General features: G+C 34.4%; 1 protein-coding gene across 1 annotated transcript; it reads left to right on the top strand.

The window, feature by feature from the left end:
• Window positions 1–493: 493 nt before the first annotated feature.
• On the top strand, window positions 494–7183 carry LOC108375998 (arylsulfatase B). Its single transcript, XM_017632158.1, has 6 exons — window positions 494–815; window positions 934–1093; window positions 2400–2626; window positions 2792–3053; window positions 5950–6107; window positions 6183–7183. Exons 1-6 carry the CDS (start codon window positions 693–695, stop codon window positions 7044–7046), a joined length of 1794 nt encoding a protein of 597 aa, XP_017487647.1. The 5' UTR covers window positions 494–692; the 3' UTR covers window positions 7047–7183.
• Window positions 7184–21046: the final 13863 nt, after the last annotated feature.

Below are 21046 nucleotides of genomic sequence, written 5' to 3'. Positions count from 1 at the left end.
CTCTTTTTATGACCCAATACACACACTTTAAATATGTGACATATTTCTACAGAGACTTATTTTATGTATTTTTGTTTTTTTAATTAATTAACTAATTTTTTTCCATTAATTTTATTTTCAATTTTTAAATTAAAATTTTTTTCTTTGTTAATTTATTTTTTTTTTTTTGTAGTTTATTGTTAAAAAAAAATTCATGCTTTCTTTTTATCCTTCTTTTCTTAATATTTAGAATTTTTAGAGCGATATTTTTATAATTTTATTTAATGTTTAGGAACTTAGGTGCCTGACTTTTTTATAAATATTTTATTTTTTTTCCTTAGATATTATTGCTTAAAAAAATCCGCTGAGTCTTTTCATATGACCCAATACATACACTATAGATATGTGGCCATATTTCTACAGCTCTGCGAATAAGTTTAGAAAAGGTTAATAAATCTTTAAATCTTCCAAAACGAATTTTTATATATTACTATTTTAAGCTAGTTAAATCTGCTACTTAAACATTTTTTGTTTTGTATGTGTACAGTTGCTCGAGATGACATGAGCTTTGACGGCGCCTGTTTACTACATACTTACACGCCAATTCGGTAAATCTCTTATCTACAACTGTTCTAGGCCAAACACTGGGTGATATTTATAGCAACAAAATTCTATAGCAAGTCCCTTCGTTTTTTAACATAACTTATTTAGCAATGCATAAGTTTTTATGGAATTTTGCCGAACTATTGCCCATTGTTTTATTGTATTACAATGCGCTAACGGCTGCACAAACAGACAACAGACCGAATATAGTCATTATATTGGCAGATGATTTGGTAAGTACTATATGCGCCTACAGCAGCCCCTATTTACACAATACCTATAACCATAGCCATACCTATTTATAAGCTATATACTTACCAAACGTAAATATGATTGCTTAACATTTTCCAGGGTGTCGATGATGTCAGCTTTCGTGGTTCCAATCAATTCCTTACACCAAATATCGATGCTTTGGCCTATAGTGGCGTTATTTTGCAAAATCTTTATACTCCAGATATGTGCTCGCCTTCTCGATCGGCGCTGCTAACCGGAAAATATCCGATACACACAGGTGAGTTAGTAGAAGAAGTTTAAAATTTCAACTATTCCTTGCAGGGGAAAGGCAATTAAATTAAATTATGTCAATAGAAGATTCACAGCGGACTAAAAAGTCCTGTTTGCTCGCACTTTAAGGTATTTTTTATGCACACGTGTGTACACTATTCCCGAGAGATTTCAAAATTCCTGCGCAGCTTTCTTACTGAGATGCAGACATTGCTCATTTTCGCACCAAAGATATCGATAAGAACTTTGACCTTTGAATGAATTCGAAACGAAGGATGTTTAACTTGGTTGTATTGTTTTTATCAGCATACGTCTAGGCGCCTACTAACTTATGTCTGTACATCTTACAGGGCAATTCTGGCTAAGATAGTGGCAAGCCGTTTGTGAGACATTTGAAAAACAGTAGACAAGATAGTTTTAAAGGTTTCGTTTATTCTGGCACGAAAGTAATACAAAAAAAAGCTCCCGCGCAAACTTTCATGGTGAAAAGATCTTTTGACAGAAAGCACTTGAGTATCTATGTTCCAAATCGGTGGTGGGCACCGGCCTGCTCGCGGGAAAATCTCTTTCAAGCTTTCTATGTATACGTTAAGTATAGAGAGCTTAAAAGAGGTTTGCCCGCAGACAAAGTTTCACTTTTTGAAAAACTAAAACTTAAAAATTAAAACAAAAGTATATTAAACACGAAAAAATAAATATATTAAAAAAATCTCTTATTTAAATTTCATTTTTTTTTTTAATTTTTTTATTAAGAAACTTTTTTTTTAGTAGAAACTGATTACAGTTCTTTTTTCCTATTATTAATTCAATTTTTTTTTCAGTTTTTGTTCTTTGAAAGAGAAAAATATATTTTTTTATTTAATTTAATTTTTTAGAAAACTGCTCGCTAAAAGACAAACTAAGCATCGGTAAGACCTCCTCGTAAACAAATTTCTCAATTAGTCTTTCGAAAGACTGAACAGAGCTTTCAAGATAGTTGCCAGAATTGACAATTGACTTACGAAAGACTTTTGTTTTTTATTTCACGTTCCACCCTGCAGAAGGTAGAAATCCAAAGCTCCGTCAAAGCTTTCCTCATTTGATCTTTACAGGAACAACTCCAGAGCTTTTGCATCCATTTATACGACAAGACTTATGCAGTTCTAGGCCTGTCAGAAACCGGGAGAAAGAGTCGTACCACAATGTCTCAGTAAACTGAACCTTAAGACAACCATTTGAACTCCACCTTCTCTATAGATATTTAATAATTTAGATTAAATTGAGGTATCTAAACGAAAACAAACTATGTACAACAAATCGCTTTACTTTTCCAGGCATGCAACACTACGTCATACCAAACTATGAGCCGTGGGGTCTTCCGCTGAATGAAACAACAATGGCACAGATTTTCAAACAGCACGGATACTATACGAGTATTATTGGGAAATGGCATCAGGGTATGTCACGCAAAGCATATACGCCTACGAGGAGAGGCTTCGATCAACATTTCGGCTACTTGGGTGCCTATGTGGATTACTATGCTCAAACCTTGGATGCTACGGTAAGTTAATATTTCTGTAGCTACATATAACTAAAAATTAATATTTTTTTGCTATTCTTATCGTATTTACAAAATTAAAATTTGAATAACAAAAATGCCAGTTGCATCGGCAAATTCGAATAGCAAACAAATTACTAACTATGAGTAATAAACATTTTTCTCTAGTACAAAAATCTATCACGCGGTCACGATTTCCGTGACAATCTTGCTGTATCGCGCGAATATATTGGTACCTATGTCACCGATCTGCTCACCGAAGCAGCAACCAAAGTGATAAGCAAACATGATGCCCACAAACAACCCTTATTTTTGCTACTAAGCCAACTGGCGCCGCATACCGGCGATGAGGATGATCCATTACAGGCGCCTCCTGAGGAAGTAGAGAAATTTGCATATATTAAAGATGCGCAAAGGCGAACGTATGCAGGTGAGTTGGTGGGAAGGGAAATAGAGTGCGCTTTTTGTCAAGAGCATGAATGAATATAGAATATAGAATGTAGACAAACCTAACAAATACAAACATATGTACATACGTACATAAGCATTAGGCTCGACTGAAAAAATCTACCTGACTAGTGCATCATAAAATAATTATACGTATTTTATGTTCATGTTTCCTAAGAAATTTTGCAAATACTTAATTTTTCTAATGAGCTCTACCGCTAAATTAGGTTGGTTATGGTGGTAGCACCCGAAAAAAACTCACTTCGGCATTTCCGAAGTTGCCCATTGCATTACTACTTAAAAATTTTTCCTAGTTAGAATGATAACTGCAGATAATCCATTTGAAGCTTGTTGTATGTATAAGCTGAGATGTTTAAACCTTAGTATAACTTATATAGTTAAGCTCTTTAATGCGGCGAAGAGTGATGGGTTTTAAAATGCATACGAGGCAGTCCTGAAGAAATGCGACCAGCAAAGTCCGAAGGGACTGCTGTAAGGACTTCTGCGATAGTGGGCATCAGCTTGCCCGCTTGCGAAGTTCGTTCCAGATTTCTATCCTAAATGTCTACAAAGCTTGAAAGCGCTCTATCCGCGACCAACCAATACTTATAAGCCAAATGGCGACTGGTCGCTATCTCCTGGGGAAATGCTTCAGTGGAATTCAATGACTTTAAGAGCCATAAAGTCCTTCCCTATAAATCAACAGGCACGTACGGTATTTGCACTGCCGAACTTCGGTCAACGTCTGACGTTTTATGTCCGACACTAGACTTAATCTGTAAGGCTTGTCTTAAACTTAGTTTAGTGCCCAAGGGTGGGACCCTGGCGAAAGGGAGGTAGACCCCCCCCCCCCCATGAGCCAAGAGACTTTCGACAGGTAAGCCTTACTTCCTTCTTTCTCAAGGTTCTGGAAAGCGGAAAGACGGATTCAACAAGAAATTTATATAGATAAGTTCTCTGGCTGTCAACATACCCGCCAAGGCGGTGTCCCCCCCAAACCTTTGGAATCTAATGGTGAATACTCTGCTGCCACGGTTGCTTGGTACAGGTTGTCAGGCCATTGCTTACGGTGATCTTGCCCCTGCGGCAGTTGTTAAGAACCCCCAAGTTCTGTGTTAGTTAGTTCAAGGCACCTTATGCGTCCTGGATACCTTATTCCGGCAAAAACGGTCATGGTTCTGTAAAACAAAAAAAAACGAAAATTGTCCGGTTACAGCTTCCTTTATTGCACGGCACTGCGCTGATAGGAATCCACACTGCTGGAATGAGTTTGTAGTCAAACGACTACTGTCTTATCTGCCGTGATGAGGAGGAAATCAAAAGCATACCGAACCCTATGCCACTGTTTCGCTTTGGCGAGGGCTCGTCGAGGCTCATTCCTACAGTCATATTTGGAATGTTTGGCTGAACTGGATGCAACCAGTATATACGACTTTGTGCGCTTCACCAATTAGTTCCATTTCTAAGGTAAGAGCAAAGTATCTAATATAGCATCACAATGAACCCATTATGCCCTTTTCCTGTGCGGGATAAGGGCACTCAAGATAATTTAACCTAACCTTACTTGGTATAGCGATAACAGGTCAACTGAGAAGGAAACACTGAGGATTACATTGCGTCAGCCTCCATATAACTGCGGCTATGAGGTCCGTTACGATTTTAAATCGTACCGCATTTGTTTATAATTAACAATTCCCGCTCAGGAAATCTGTCAAAGCTGAGAGTTTACCACACAGCTGCAGAAGTTGCCTTAACTGCGTTCAACACCACAGGTAATACCAGGAACTGCTGTTCCTTTCCTATCTGGAGAGGTGCCCTCTACGATACCCTGCCTAGCCATTTCTTCTGCCCTGCAGTTTCCTACAATAATATTTATTCTGCGACCCAAATAAATTTGATTTAGAACTCATCCTTGGCAATCGAAAGTGAGGTCAGGCCTTCTCCGGTCAGTTTCGATCTTACTAAGAGCGCTGCTAGATAACTGCTTTTCCTTTACCATTCCGTAATATACTGCTGCGTAGTTAGGCACCTCTGTCTGCAAAATGCTACAAAAAACCGGCAGCCTAAACATGAGATACGCGGGGAGTTCAGCTACACACATCTTCTCTAACTCTGCCGTGCACCTTTGGCCCATACGTGAAGATGACGCATAAAGGTCCGTATATCTTTTCCAGAATATTTCATTCGAATGCGCTCACCATTCGCTTGATGGCACGAGATATTTCCGCTGGTGCTTGTTCACCTCCAAAGGCAGGACAAACGCTGCCATTGCTACGCTATCATTTTTTCGGTGCTGGTGGTGTTGCCTAAACTTCAGTTTTTCCAAATTCAGACAACGCGGCGACCTTTGTTGCGCTGTCGGTACTTCTGCACATGTAGGACGCACTTGCGGTATCTACGAGTCATATATGTAATACTTCTATATTGGCAGTAAGCTAACTTCTCAATGTGTAAGCATTCCGAAATCAGAGCGAGACAGTCTAGTACCGTTTTTGTCAATGTATTGTGTACTTGAGTGCCGTTTTTTGTACATGTTTATTTATAAACGTATGTGTTCCTTTTCTTTCGTACGTGTTTAATGATATATCTGTACTGTAGTGTTTTCGGACGGTACTAGCTCTTACTGCCAATATAGGAGTATTACATATACGCTACGAGTCTATCCTAGATTAAACCTGCTGCAGTATAAACTTTTTTCAGAGCATAAATATTGGTATTCTCTTTGACGGCAAAGATCTGTGCATCCCTTTAGAGGTGGTGGCTGCTTTAGCATCATATAGAGACATCCTCAATTATTACTCTGACCAGTCGGAAACTATGTACACTTCGCCCTGCTCATTTCTGAAATGCAACTAATTTTTTTCTATTCTCCATTTCAGCTATGGTCTCCAAACTCGATCAATCTGTAGCTTCCGTGATTGATGCGCTCGCCCAAAAAGGCATACTCAATAACACAATTTTGATCTTTCTTTCCGACAACGGTGGCCCGACTATAGGCCTGCACGCAACTACAGCCTCCAATTACCCACTCAGAGGCGTAAGTATAACCATTAAATTAACCTGCCTATGGCTATTAATTAACCCTTACAACCTTCTTTTTCTCCCATTACAGCAAAAGAGCTCACCCTGGGAGGGTGGCATACGCTCATCGGGTGCCATATGGTCACCGCTACTCGAACATTTGGGCACTGTGTGGAAACAACACTTCTATATCGGCGATTTGTTGCCCACATTAGCGGCAGCGGCCAACATACCACTCGACTCACAACAAATGAAACTCGATGGCCTCAATCTTTGGTCCGCGCTAAAATATGGCTACAATTCGGTGGAGCGTGAAATTGTGCACAACATTGATCAGATCAGCAATTATATTTCATATGGCAAGGGAAAATGGAAACTTATTAATGGCACTACATATGATGGCATCTACGATGATTGGATAGGGACGCGTAGCAATGAGAGCAACGATGAGTTGGATCCACGCGCTGCACACTACGAGGAGGTCATAATGAATACTACAGTTTGGCAACATCTAGCCGAGATCAATGCGAAAGGAGGCGCGCTGGCTCCGCGCACAATCAACATAACCAAATTGCGTGAGGATGCAGCGATCAATTGCCAACTGGCTAATGCGTCACATGGTGTAGCGTGTGATCCTTTGGTGGCGCCTTGCCTCTTCGATATCGATGTAGATCCTTGTGAGCAAAATAATTTATATCCAGCCATGAATGGTAGTAAGTTGGTGCAGGAGCTACTGAAGCGAGTGGCGCATTTCTGTGAGACGGCGCATGCGCCAAATAACAAACCGTTAGATCCAAACTCTGATCCACAATTGTACGATGGCGAATGGACTTGGTGGGAAGATGTACAGGACGGAGTTGATGAAAACGGCAGCGGCAATGATGGTGCGAAGATGGCGGAAGTCGTTAGCGTTGCTTTTATTTGGACGTGTACTTTTGTGCTATTCATATTTTGAAGTATTCTAGTAGGTTTTAAGAAAAACGAATTTAAGTGTGAAACGTTTGTTATTTTTTAATGAAAACCAAGATTTTATTTATAAATATATTTATGAAACGAATAGCTAGTATTTCGTTTATCTAAAATATACATACATATCGGACATAAAAAAAAACTATTTTAATACTTTAGAGATTCCTGCGTTTAATAGAATTTGAGTTGAAAATTTTTGAACTTTACTTAAAACGTTTTGTCATTTTAGATTAGTCAAACATTCTTCGTGGTAACACAAAAATTTGATTAACTAAGTATTGGACAAAAATTTTGATTAATTGAAAAACTATACATAATTTCGGGACAATAAATTTTTTATTATTTAAAAATTTTACATCAAAATTTAGATATTTTAAATAAAATCAAAAATTGTTCGGCATTTCGATAATGATTATAAATTATAAATATCTGGTTATTTTTATTTAGGACATAAATTTTCAGATATTTAAACTAGCCATATTCTTGGTAACTTAAAAACTGGGTAGAACAATTTGGTTATTTAAATACTGACCATAAATTTGAAAATTGTACATAATTTTTGTCGTTTGGGCAATTGTGGTTATTATAAAATATAAATGAGGTTATTAAATAACTGAACATAAATATTCATTAATTTTTGTAATTGTAAAGCCGGACTCACATTTATTTCATTGTTTTAAAATACATATCTGTTTTGCTTAACGACTATACCGTTAAGTGAAGTCACCAAAAGCTGTGCATAAATTTTTAGTAATTGAAAAACTATACATAATTTTTGGACATATAACTTTAGTAATTAAAAAATTTTACATAAAAATTTGGTTATTTAAATACCGTAAGAAATTTTAAACAGTTTTTTTAAATGAACTCAAAATATTTGGTTATTTTAATAAGGGAGCTAAATTTTCAGATATTACAAACTAGACATTTTCAGATGTTACAAACTAAGTATAAGAATTTGGTTATTTAAATACTGATTATTAATTTACAGTAATGTGAGAACTGGACGTGGTATTTAAAAACTTGATAAAAATCTTCAGAATTTTTTGTAATTGTAAAACTGGGCTCACTTTTGTTTTGTTAATTTAAAATATTTTTTGCGTTAAAAAACTGGACCTTAAAGTTTTGACATCTAAAATCTGCACATAAATTTTTAGTAATTTAAAAAATATATGTACATATTTTTTGTTAGTTGTAAAACTGAAACTAATTCTTTGCCATTTTTAATTTTTGGCCATAGAAAAAAATTAAATATATTATTTAAGAACTTAATATAAATATTTGTAGTTTAAAAGCTGGACATAATTCTTTAGGCATACATTTTTTGTTACAAGAAGCTGGATAAAAAATAAATTTTTGGCCATGTTAAAATTTAATATAATAATTTTGATTTTCTAGAAACAGGGCATACATTTTGGGTGACTTAAAAAGTAAAAATATTTTTTTTTGTAATTTGAAAATACGACATAAAAATTTAGCAATTAAAAATTTGGTTGTTTAAAAACTAAACATCAAGTTTTGCTAATCGGAAATGTTTCTTATGACTTAATTTTTGGTCATCTAGTAAATGAACATAAAATGAAGCCTTGGACATACATATTTCTCTTTAAAAATTGTTAAACTGAACATAGTTTTTTGTCATTTAAAACATTTTTGTCGTCTACTAAATATGAAAATTTTGGTTATTGTACATAAATTTTTTGTTTTTTAAAAACTGGACATATTTCTTTAGGCATATTTTTTTTTGGTATTGGAAACTGAATATGAAAAAAAATTTTCGTAATTTTAAATTGAATTGTATTAATTTTGCTCATCTTAGAAACTGGGCATAAATTTGGGTGACCTTCAAAATTAAAAATAGTTTCTTTTGTAATTTGTAAACTGGGCATAAAAATTAGGCAATTTAAAATTTGGAAACAAAATTTTGTCTTTTAAGGACTGGGCGTTCGATTTTAGTAAATTCCGAACTGGGAATCCTCATTTAAGAAATTTTTGAACATTTAGTAAATGGACTTAAAATAAATTTTTGTATTTTTTTTTAAATAACGAAAATAGAAATAATTTTTTTATAATTTTAAAAAAAATTTTGTTATTTATTGGACATAAAGATTTGTTAATTTAAAAACGAAAAATACAATTTGGTCGCTTCGAAATTGTAAAAAAATGTTTGGTAGGTCATTTCAAAACTAGGAATATTCCTTGAAAAATTCATCTTTTATGCCTTAGAAAATGGGCGTCGAATATTTTAATTAAGAAACTAAGCAAAGTTTATTGCCTATATGAAAACTGGATATGAATTTTTGGTAATTTAAAAAGAGACAAATAATTATGCCTAAATTTTAAATTATAAAAACGTTTGACCAGTTTTTCAGTTTTTAAATGTAAAAAGAGTTAAAGCCAGATTTTACATGACCGATAATTTAAGTCCTTTTTTAGTTTAGCAAAAATTTTGGTCTTGCTTTAAACTACCAAAAATGTATGCGGAATTTTCGCACTTAAAACGTTGTTATGTACATAGGTATTTATCTAGTGTGATTGAATTTCAATTTTCAATTAAAAAATCAACTATCAGACGTCTGATCTGCATACATGCATTCATTCATATCTAGACTCTCCAACGAAATGTCAATATTTATTACTCAATAACACCCAGACATGCGTTTACAACTTTGTTGTTTATACTTACTTCTATGTACGTACTTGAATCTACCCATCAAATGTAGTTTATAATAAAACTTGAACTTGAAATATTTATTTCACTCTTATGGTACTCATTTAACCGCTACCTTTATTATCTTTATTACATTTTATTTTTTACTCTAGTGACAATACAGACCACATTGCTTATAAATAAATTGTAAGCATAGAGGTACTATAAAATACATATATACTTTGTACACTGCTTTTACTGCTTAAGTAATTTTTACTTGCGCATACATTTGCATGTACATAATTACAACCCTGCAGCAATAAGGCGGCCAATTGTCCGTTAAGGACTAGTACTTCACTGATTAAAATTTGACTGGTCAGAATTGGACATTTGCTTGCATCGAAAATGTCGGCCTTCGATGATGGTTTCAACTGCCATTTTTGGCATTGCAATATTGTTAAATTAGCAATCAACACTGGCCGTAAGATAGTCCTGGACTAGTCCAATTTTGGAGATTTTTTTCGTTGGAGTAAGATTGCGTGTAAAATTTTATTACGGATTCCGATAGAATACCTATCGAGATATAATATTTGTATGGCAAAATTTTTCTTTAAGTGACAAACCTCTAAAAATGGGCGTGGCAATTGCTGGAAAACGGTTTATTCGATTTTAAAAATCTGGTTTACTGAGTATTCAAAAAATCAAGTTTTCAAAAAACCGCTTAAAAATATAAAAACACACCGGTTGACCGGTTTGCAAAAAGCGAGTCAATCACCCTAGTATGTACCATACTAAAACCATAACAAAATACATGAAATAAGACTTTCGGATAAGATTTCCAGCGGGAGCGAGCTGTCACTATTAAAATAACATGTGATCAGAAAAAAAAACGATATATGGACCACCTTGTATATCAGGTAACTTATGTAGCATAAAATTTAAGGGTTTTCCCGTTCTACTTTTCTGCAAACCAAATGGCGGTAATAATAATCAATAAACAAAAAGGGGTAAAACCGCGAACTTGATACTGAAAATCAAGCATTAAGTACGTCACCGGCACATATGTATTTAGTCGTACCTAGTTATATGTACATAAGTGTATGTTTTCGGTTCTATGTATGTACATATAATGATCGCTCATTTACTATCCCATTTGCCTCGATTACGAGTTGATCGATTTTATAGTTTATAATGAAAATAGTCATACGTTTTAAACTAATTAAGTGGATTTTCAAACCAGTTCTAATTAAAGAATATTCAAAAATGTCATATATAGAAAGTGAAGTTCGCATTTAGCCAAAAGATTCGTTTTAGGGTATGCATATGTACGCGGATTTTAACGTAATTATTATAGCCATTTATATATTTAATGAGCTAGAACTTAGCGAGCGGCGAAGAGAATGAAACTAATGAGTTACATCAAGCTCGCCAATATTCATCGCTGCTTGCTAATTATTATTTTTGTTTTCACATAAAAATTATTCGTTAAGCGAGCGGAACTTAAATATAGTGAGCAGAGAAGTGGCGAATCGAAGGTGGCTAATATGTACATATGTATTTGTGTAGCAAATATCAATTTTCTCGTCCCAGTCGGCACTCAATGGCAGAATGACCCCCCGTAGGTCTTCTACTTCAGGTCGTATGTAATCGGTAGCCAGTCTCACCCTGGGGGGCAATCGAGAAATTATACTGCTATGATTCGATTGCCTCGAAGAGAGTTCGAATTATTCGATATTGCTCTTTTATGCCGCCGATCAGAAGATGAACTACATTAATTATCATCGGTTTTAGGTGTCATAACCCTAAAGAGCTGAGTTTTCGTAGTCAATAATGTCGGTGTTGCCAGACGCGGAACAAAACCCGGAAAATGGGCAATAGCGTAGTATATTTGCGCAGAACTTCTTTCATTATCACTAAATTAACACTAAATTATAAGAACTCAACAGCAGATCATACTAAAATATGCACATCAAATTAAACGTAATAGCTTGGACTTTATTAATAATATAAATTTCTTTTGAAGTAATTATGAAAAAGGTTACTTTATGAAAAAATACGATTTTGTTCGGTTTTTTTTAGTATTTTTCGATTTAAATATAAAAAGCATATAAATTATGTACATCACTGAAAGATACACTAATTAACTTTATTTTGACATCATTAGTTTTTAATCAGTTATGTAATTCATAAGATATTAATATTTAAAAAATAAAAAATAAAAATTAATTTACCCTTTATATTTTTGCGTCAAATAATTTTGATACAGTTTTAATCAGTGTGAGGAGTTCTATCGTATCTATCTATTAGTTTTTGCATAGCTAAATGGTGCATATTCTACACTTATGCCAAAAAGTGGGCTGTGAACAATATTTTTTTTTTTTGAACTTCTGCCAACACGTTCTTACTCGCACTTCAGATATCAGCTGATTATGGTTATGGCGGAAAACCGAAATTCAATTGGTCTCTAGGGCTATGGTTATGGCTATGGCGTTATGGTGTGGCACCACTAATCGAATACAGTGTTGGCCACAAGGTTGGTTCGAACAGCTGTTTTATATGGTTATGGTAATGTCACCACTAATTTAACCTTTAAATATGCACTTGAGAACAAAGGGCGTAACGGTACTACCATTTTTTAATAACAATTTCTCTCACCTTCTTCACATTTCCGACAATAACGTTCGCCGCTTTATCTCTTACCCCCAACCTAGCCCAACGTAATTATCACAAAAACCATTTAAGGAGAAGTGTAATTACTTTTTTCTCTCTCATAATTGTTTTACACACCTCTTAACACTGAATCAGCTGATCAAGCTCTGCGTCAGCGTCTGAAGTACTTTGCGCAGCAATTGATTATACAAGTCCGTCATATGTATCAGGGTTGTTGTGAATATTCGCATTCTCAACCGCGGAGCTCCCGCATTAAGTTTAACATTCGCATTCGCAATAATCAATGCGGAGCTTTTGCGAATGCGAATGTATATTTGACAAAGAAAATTACAAGTTTAAGCCAATATTTTTTGCGGCACAAAGGAGTATTTGTGTAACAAAACCGGTCAAAAGTCAGATTTATCAACTTTGATAAAATTGTCTTTAAACCTATTATCTCTCAAGCTACATATGTATGTATATAACCGAGCTATCAATGGGCGGTTATTCGAATTCCTACTTCTACTTGATCATTTGTTTTTTTTCTATATTATGAATTTGAACCTGAAAAGGCAGCAGCATTACTTTTTATTAAACATAATATTCCAATTTCAAGTACTCAGTCAAATAAATACATATTATTAAAAATTATTAACTTTTGCATTTTTTTATTTACCTAATACATACATCTAATTTAATTACCTAAATTATTTCGTAAAATTACTTGACATCCGCATTCGCATTCGCATCCGTGGATGTTAGCTTTTAGACATATAAAATTCCACATTCGCAACAACCCTAATATATACGTATGTACATAAGAGTATCAAGCGCCAACTTGGGCGTCACTAAAGTCGAAGTCGAAGTCGACGTCAACGTTATGATCGTCGTCATTTGTGTCTTCGCTAACTTCAATGCTGCCCCCAGTAGTATTTGAATGTAATTTAAATATGTAGTAGGCAGCTTTTATTTGAGCTTGAAAATGATGAATGAATCTCGCTACTGCTGTTCGCTCTTATTACGATATTTAAGTAGTATGTATCCCCATATATGTACATATGTATTTACGCGAGTAGTTAGTTAATTAACTTGCGATACAGCGCAAAACCACACTTACCTTGCTATTGTAGTAACTATCTAGTTAGTTGACGCGGAAAACTCTTTAACACTGATATTATCGCATCGCAAAAAACACACACACACTCAAACAATAGCACAACAAGCAGAATGATAATAACAATAATGTGCTAGTAATATCAAAAGCGCAAAAGCGTCAACGTTCGTTGGCTTTTATATTGTTTGTTGTCACTCTGCTGGCTGACTGGCTGGTTGGTCGATTGGTCGGTTGGTTGGCTAGTCGATCGTTTTGGGGCGGCTAAAACAGTTAAAATGTTGTCGATACACTTGCGCTACGCCAGTTCAGTCGTCGCGAGGAATTGAAATGAGAAGGATCGGTTAAGTACGGTGATTCAAAAGTGTATTGGACAGAATTTGAAGTGTAAAAGTTGGAAATTTTTGGCGGAAATTGTTGGAGGCTTACCTCTGTATATGTAATAATTTCAAAAGTGCTAGTGTTTTTTATTTTTTGGTTATAAAAAAAAACGTAAACTTCCCTATTGTTGCCAATTTTTAGACAATACTGTAATTATGTCATTACAAAGATTTAAAGTGTTTTTGTTTTTGTATAAAGTGCACTTTTAAGTGTGCAGTTTTTATTTATTAATTTTAATGCTTCAGCGTAATTTAAATATAAATCGAATGTGAGAACTTGTACGTTCATCTTGTTTGCTGTTTCACTGCGCATGTAGTACATTAGACCGTACCAGAACAAAAGATTCACCGCACACACTCAGCTAATTTCGAAGAAAAATTTGTTTGGCCGAACATGTTTCGTTATATCTTCGTCATTTATAGTCGGATCTTAAAGCCCGAGGAGAAAATTATTTTTGTTCATTGAGCTCTAGTACCCCGTTCAAGTACTTACATACCGCATCTCAGTTCCTATAACCCTAACGTACCACCCTAATGTCGGCGAATTAAAGCTCGCCAAAAAGAATTAAACTTTGGCTATGCAAGTATTTCGACTCGAAGGCAATTTCGATTTATTTTTTTTTTTTTTTAGGAACGTAGGGATCGCCTTTTTGCAGTTTTCGTCTTATGTTCGGTATTTGCAGGCGGATCTTAAAGTATAATTAGTATATTGATGTGCTTATCTCGAGGAGACTTTTTTATTCTAGATCTAACCAAACCTCATTAAACTTTTGCTAAGGAAGCATTTCGATTAAAATTTATAAGGCGATCCCTAAAACATAGTTAGACTCGGGCGTGTACTGTGAAATTTATTTTCGCTTGCTTGCAAGGTGGTGCGATCTAATGTATGTAGCTGTTATACATATTATGTGTAAAAATAAGACAAATAAATATGTTTTGCACTGATCTTAGTAAATTACTAAAGACGCTAATTGGGTCGATGAGTTCGACAACCGTAAAAGCCCGAAATTTGACATTTTAAATTCAGATAGGCATTTTATTTAAAATGTATCTCTTTTTCCATTGAGCTTTTAAACCGTACTAGATACTTAACCGTTAATGTACTAATCTCATTGCACCTGTGAGAAATGAGAAATGAGGAGAAAATATATATGTATTTTTTTTTTAATAATCTTATCCATGAAATTTAAAAAGTCCTTTAAAAAAAAAATTCTGACGTCACACAGTGCCGTCTAAATGGGCAAAAATCGAAAAATTCGTTATCTGCAATGTGAACTTGTTTGGTATTTCTTAAAGACAATTTATCCACTAAAAGGAATTAAACAGACATTACCCTAAAAAATTAATTATATGCCACCAAAAAGCCACTAAAGTCGACAAATTTTATACTAAGAATTTTAATAAGAGCATAGCCATACTTAAGCTCTTCTCAGAAAAAATATAAAAAATATATTCTTTTAAATAAAATGTTGGTTTGACGTTTCTTGTTTCCACATAGATAGTAGAGAATTACAGGAATTTAAACACAGGGTGTCCCTGCGGTATTCCAGAAAAACAATTGTTTTAAACAAAATTTCAAAAAATGCTAAATTTTAATGGAATGAATAAAAATATATGTAAAAATAGGTAATTTTTTTTATTTTATTAAATAGTACGGGCTTTTAGCTATAAAAAGAAGAAATAAAAACCTGCTCATTTCTTGCACTTTCTGAAGTAATTCGTTTTTCGCTAATTCATAAAATTATTTTTTTCATTTTTTGTCAGTGCCTTGAGATCTGTACGATTCGTTCCATTTTGAATGAAGTGTCAGATTAAAAAGCTTGACCTGTGGACAATAGAAGGCCCACTTTTTTTTAAGAGTTGCCACCTGTGAAAAAATTAGTTTGTTCAAAAGTTATATTCAAATGTTTTTATAAGTTAAATGAATTATTAGGAGATGGGTATCAATCGAAATGGGTAATAACTACATGCTGCGAGTTTCCACCTGTTTAAAAAATCCAATTCCACTTGAATTAAAGGAATTAGGTAATTGAAATAGATAGCTATCACCATAAGGGAGTCAGACGAAAGAGGTTTAAGAAGGGTTTAGCTAAAAGAAATATTACGAATAGGGTTGCCAACTGTTTGTAATGTCGAATTTAGTTAAACTAAAGTAATAATTTTGTCAAACCAAAGGTTTACGACATCGTATTTGTTATTTTGTTACAAATACATACATTGTCAATCAGTGATTTGTTCTGATTACATTCCTTTTAAATTACTGGACTCTTAAATTAACTCAGGACTGTTTTTACTCTTCACTTTTTTCTAAATATGTCAAAATTTTCATTTTTCTGATACTCATATTGATATACATATTTCAGTTACCTTATTCCCTTAATTAAAGTGAATTTGATTTTTAAACATGTGGCAACCCTTCTACGTGTCGTTTAGAAGTAAACTATTTTCAAAACAAGATCAATTGATAGCCATATTGTAAAATCTAATTCATTTGACTTATTAAATAATTTTAACAAAATTTGTAACAGGTGGCAGCCCTTTTCAAAAATAAAAAACTTTATTGCACATCAATAGGCCAAGTTCTGTCATTTCACACCTCACTTTTGAAAATAGAACGAACCATATATTCATACCTATGTAAAAGCCACAAGAACCCAAATTTTCAACTTCAAACTGCATTTACAGTGAAAGTATGAAAGTTATCCAAAAACAAGTAATATTTTTGAATTTAGCGTCCTCAATTTTACTCAGAAGCGAATTTTCATTTAAATCCGTCCATAATTCTATTTTTGCCCACATTTTATATGGAAAAACTTTAAATACAGTTTTTCTTTATTTGGTCCTTAGTTTCAATAGCATTTTGATTTGTTTTATGTGTAAAATTTACTCTCGCACAGTGTAATATATACTTATGTACATGTATAGAATGCGTTCAAATCGGTCCGGCGGTATGTCTAAAATTAATTTTTATCAGAAAAATGGCTGCTGAGGCTAAAGATATAGAGCCAAGATATAGTTAGCACAAAGACTGATATGCAAAATTTGCGATTGATATAGAAGATATAACCAAGCTTTAATAAAAATAGTGGGTTTTTTAAGTGCCTACAATACATATTAACAACTAGCCGCTTAACTTAAAAAAAGTTAAGGAATCAGCTAGCTAAGAGAAGTTGAGAATTCTACCTGTTTAACTGTAAAATAACAAGAAGATTAAATGTCATGAAAAATGTCCAGCTTCAGCATTCACTTTCGTTGCTTCTTCAGCGACAATAACATCATTCTTGCGATCACTTCAAACTGTCGCTGACATGGCTTAATATTCTTAAGCCATAATTGCCCTTAACCTTGAGCGGCTGACTAAGTAGATTGTGCGATTGCGAAGTTGCTACATTTGTATATATGTATGTATGTTGACCAGTCTCTTGTCAGTTTTGTGGCTTGGTAATTTTCCCAAGGATTGGAGAAGATGGTTTACTTTGTTTTGTTTTAATTTTTTTTTAATCGTTGAGAACGCTTCTAGAATTCGAGCAAAAGTCAACAATCCAGTAATATTCATACATATAAACTTACATATTAATACAACACAATTTCGCATTCTACTTATCCAGCTGGACTTTTGCTTGCATGTTTTTCATGCCATTTTCATACATCAAGCTTAACTGTTCAATCACTTCGAAGCATGCATATGTACATACATATATACATACATCCGCACATATAAATGCATACATATACATATGTATCTATTTATAAGCCGATCAACGTCTTCCCACAATTGGGTTATCTGTACAAGGTATTCAGCTGCTATTTAGCCAAGGTCACTTACTCGTTCAATGGGTGGATTACAGTGTACAAAGTGGGTCCTCACTTTTCTAAATACCTATTCGTTTCACTTATCGTGATTAGTTGTGTCACGAATGTTGTTTTATCTTAGTTAAAGTTAAGGTGAAGAATTTTCTCATGATTTGCTTAAAACAATTGTTAGTTACACCAATCAAATAAATTTGCATATAGGTTACATTGAGGTGTAGAATTATACACCATTGTACACCTGAAATTAACAAGATATGTATGTAGTAAAAATAAAATAAAATAAAATTTAATAATTACTAAAATATCAATGCGCTTAACCCATTAATTAAACTAATAATTAGTTTTATTTGCCATTTACTCAGCCTGAATGAGCGACAAATCGATTCCAACGCGACAATTACGACATACTTAGCCTTGAACCTGTACATGAACATGAACATGGCGGCATAAATTTGCATAGAAGTTTTTGTGCGCCAAAGCCAAATAAATAAAAGTTTGAAACAACAAATAGGTGTTGCGCGAAATTTTATTTTATTTCTTCTTCTTCTTGTTTGGCGCTGTAACCGCCACCTGGTGTTTCCATAGCAGAGGAGGCCCTACTCTTGCTTTGTTGAATACTTTCAGGGCTGAAGCTCTTATCTCCAGTCGTACAACATGGCCGAGCTAGTGAAACCGCTGCATTTTAATCAGCTGCACTGTGTCCATGTGGTCGTCGTAGCAGGGAGGAAAGGAAAGAAGATATTTGCGTATTCCAAGCTGAGGTTTCAGGTATCATATAGATGGATATAGAGCGAACCTACATACATGACATATGAACTTGTAACAAGCTTGCGAAAGAGACTCAAAATAAAATTTGTCAAATTTCTAGTAAGAAGAAGTGCTAGTTCCCATACACACATATGATAGTATCGATATGGTGAGTGTCGATCCTTCTCTCGTGGGTATTTTATCAGATTTGGTGTATGGTAAATAATTGATCTATGATAAATTTCCTACTAGGTCTGAAGCCACGCTGAAAAGGCTCAATCAATTAGTTTACGGTGGGCTTCAAAGCCGCAGTTGTCGAATATTGCGGGATCGCCTGTGTCTTATCTCCTCATCTGTCCGACTACTTTCAGTGATATTCAGAAAGTCGGAGAGGCGTGACTTTCATACTTTTAGCAGGTGTTGGGCATCGATCACTTGGCCGTCGTGTCCGTTCGTCCGTAAGTTGCCTAACTTTTTGATACACTTTTCTGGTGTTCTCCATGCCGTCTATTACAGCACGGTGGATTTGCTTTCTAAGTAGTTTTCCCATCTCGGTACAGCCATGTATTCTTGCTGAAGCCAAGTGCTGCAGGCCATTTGAAAAATCCCCAGCGAAGTCGATTACCCACAGTCCCTTAACGTACGTTTCGTCGTGGAGGCTGAATTATCCTTTACCATCCTATCATTAAAATCGCCTAGCATGGAGGTAGCTTTGAGCGCTTCCGTTGGGATGTGCTTAATTCGCCTGGATGGGAATTGTTTTGAGACTCTAGTTCTCACGGATTAACGACAGTTCATTTGATATACTTTCTTTGAAAGTTTCACTTAGACCTGTATACTGCAAATAGAATCCAATAACCGAAATTAGCAAACGACCCAGCCTAATATTTGCTCAAGCAGTGAAGTTTCCTTGATTAATGAGTATCCAAGGTGAGCAATTGTTTCCGTCATTTTTCCAGCAGCTGTTTAAAAACGTGCCATATTTTTCTCCATCTTTCAGCTATTTATAAAACCTTTATAAAGTTTTAATGCCTGCAACATCTGAAAGTATTGAGTCTCTCAAGTATGCCAACATTTTTTTAAAAATCGAGTTCTTTTTGTGGAAATCATTTTTTCTGTTTCACAGTCAGCGTTGTCTTTTTGTTAATTTGTTGCCAAACTTGATAATTTTGTTCCCTCTTTATAAAATTTCGTAATTTATTTTTCAGTTTGTTAACTTTTTCGATTCGACAGTTCAATGCAAGCGCGTTCTGATTACACAGTGAAATACAAAATACGTTGAGCGGAAAGAGAAAAAGGCTAAAAACACTCAACAATATTAGGCTAAAACGCGATCAAAAATGTTTTAAAAATCCTTATCCTCCTTATACATCCTTACATAGCATAAGACTTCGATCGGGGTATTATCTTTAGTACTTAGAATTTCTATAGGGTTGCCTGTCTACCCGCACCCTTTGTTGTATTACAAAAATTGAGATGTCACATGAAAGGGCTTGATTTTTAGATGTTCAATAAGGGTTTCTGTTGTCAAAGAGGGCTGCCACCTGTGTGCAAAATTTTAAGATGTGGGCTGTTCATTGGACTAAAAAGTGAGGTGTCAAATGAAAGGACTTGACTTTCATATGAGCAATAAGGTTTTATTTTTTTATTAGAGTTGCCGCCTGTCTAAAAAATTATAAAATTATATTATTCATTAAAAACATGAGATGTCAAATGAAAGGACTTGGCCATTGGGTATCTAATAAGGCTTCATTTATTTGAGTGGGTTTGCCGTCTGCTTGCAAAATTATTGTATAAAATTTGATTAAAAATGATTAATGAAATGTCGAATAATTGTAAATATCATTTCCCCAAAGCGACCTTCTAAAAAATTTTGCTACACTTCAGAGATGTATGTACATATGTATGTGTGTATGTCCATCACTTTATATACGAACATACATGCGATTGTACACATATTATTTAGTTCACTATGACTAAATTTCACTGTTACCATAATTATTATAAGTAGCTACCTCTAGCTAAGTTACAGCTACATAAATGTATAAAATTTAATTGCTGCCTCTTTTTAGCTGCATTAATTTTAGTGGATGGTGCAGCATTTTCGTAAGTAATGCTCTTAGCTTTGATTGCTCAAACAAATTTTTCATAAAAGCCTTACTAAGTAAGTACAATTGCTCAAGCAAGCGACACACTTTCGAGAGCACTCAATTTAAATATATCACAAAATTTGAAAAAAAATTGCACATATTCAGTTTGCTTTTTGAAGAAAAATGCATGCGAATAAGTATCTCTTGAAATACGGGCCAGTAATTAATGCAACTAAGTAGATAAAATATACTCTGAGATGTAGACATAATATTTAGAGGTATTCAGGCGTTAATGCGAAATGCTGAGTTTTATCAAAAATAAACAGCCGAAAATCTCGCATCAGTCATTGCATTTGCTTGTGGTTGGTAAAGAGTGAAATGCAATGACTGATGCGAGATTTTCGGCTATTTTGCTATTGATAAAATTTCTCAATTTCGCATTTCGCTCCGATGCAATGCATTTCACATTAACGCTTGAATACCCCTAATATTACCGGAAATTTATTTGCGAAGAAGTAAGTATAGCCGGGTAGGGAAGCTGATATC

Source organism: Rhagoletis zephyria, unplaced genomic scaffold (assembly GCF_001687245.7).
Source record: "Rhagoletis zephyria isolate East Lansing unplaced genomic scaffold, Rhagoletis_zephyria_1.1 Rzeph_scaffold_09742, whole genome shotgun sequence".
In the NCBI taxonomy this organism is placed as follows: Eukaryota; Metazoa; Arthropoda; class Insecta; order Diptera; family Tephritidae; genus Rhagoletis; species Rhagoletis zephyria.
Note: the sequence above shows the minus strand (reverse complement) of the source record. Positions and strands in the feature narration are given on the sequence as shown.

Coding starts and splice junctions, on each gene's coding strand:
- LOC108375998 (XM_017632158.1), top strand. CDS start 693: ATGCATAAGTTTTTATGGAATTTTGCCGAACTATTGCCCATTGTTTTA. Junction 816..933: donor TTATATTGGCAGATGATTTG/GTAAGTACTATA, acceptor AACATTTTCCAG/GGTGTCGATGATGTCAGCTT. Junction 2,627..2,791: donor CTCAAACCTTGGATGCTACG/GTAAGTTAATAT, acceptor ATTTTTCTCTAG/TACAAAAATCTATCACGCGG.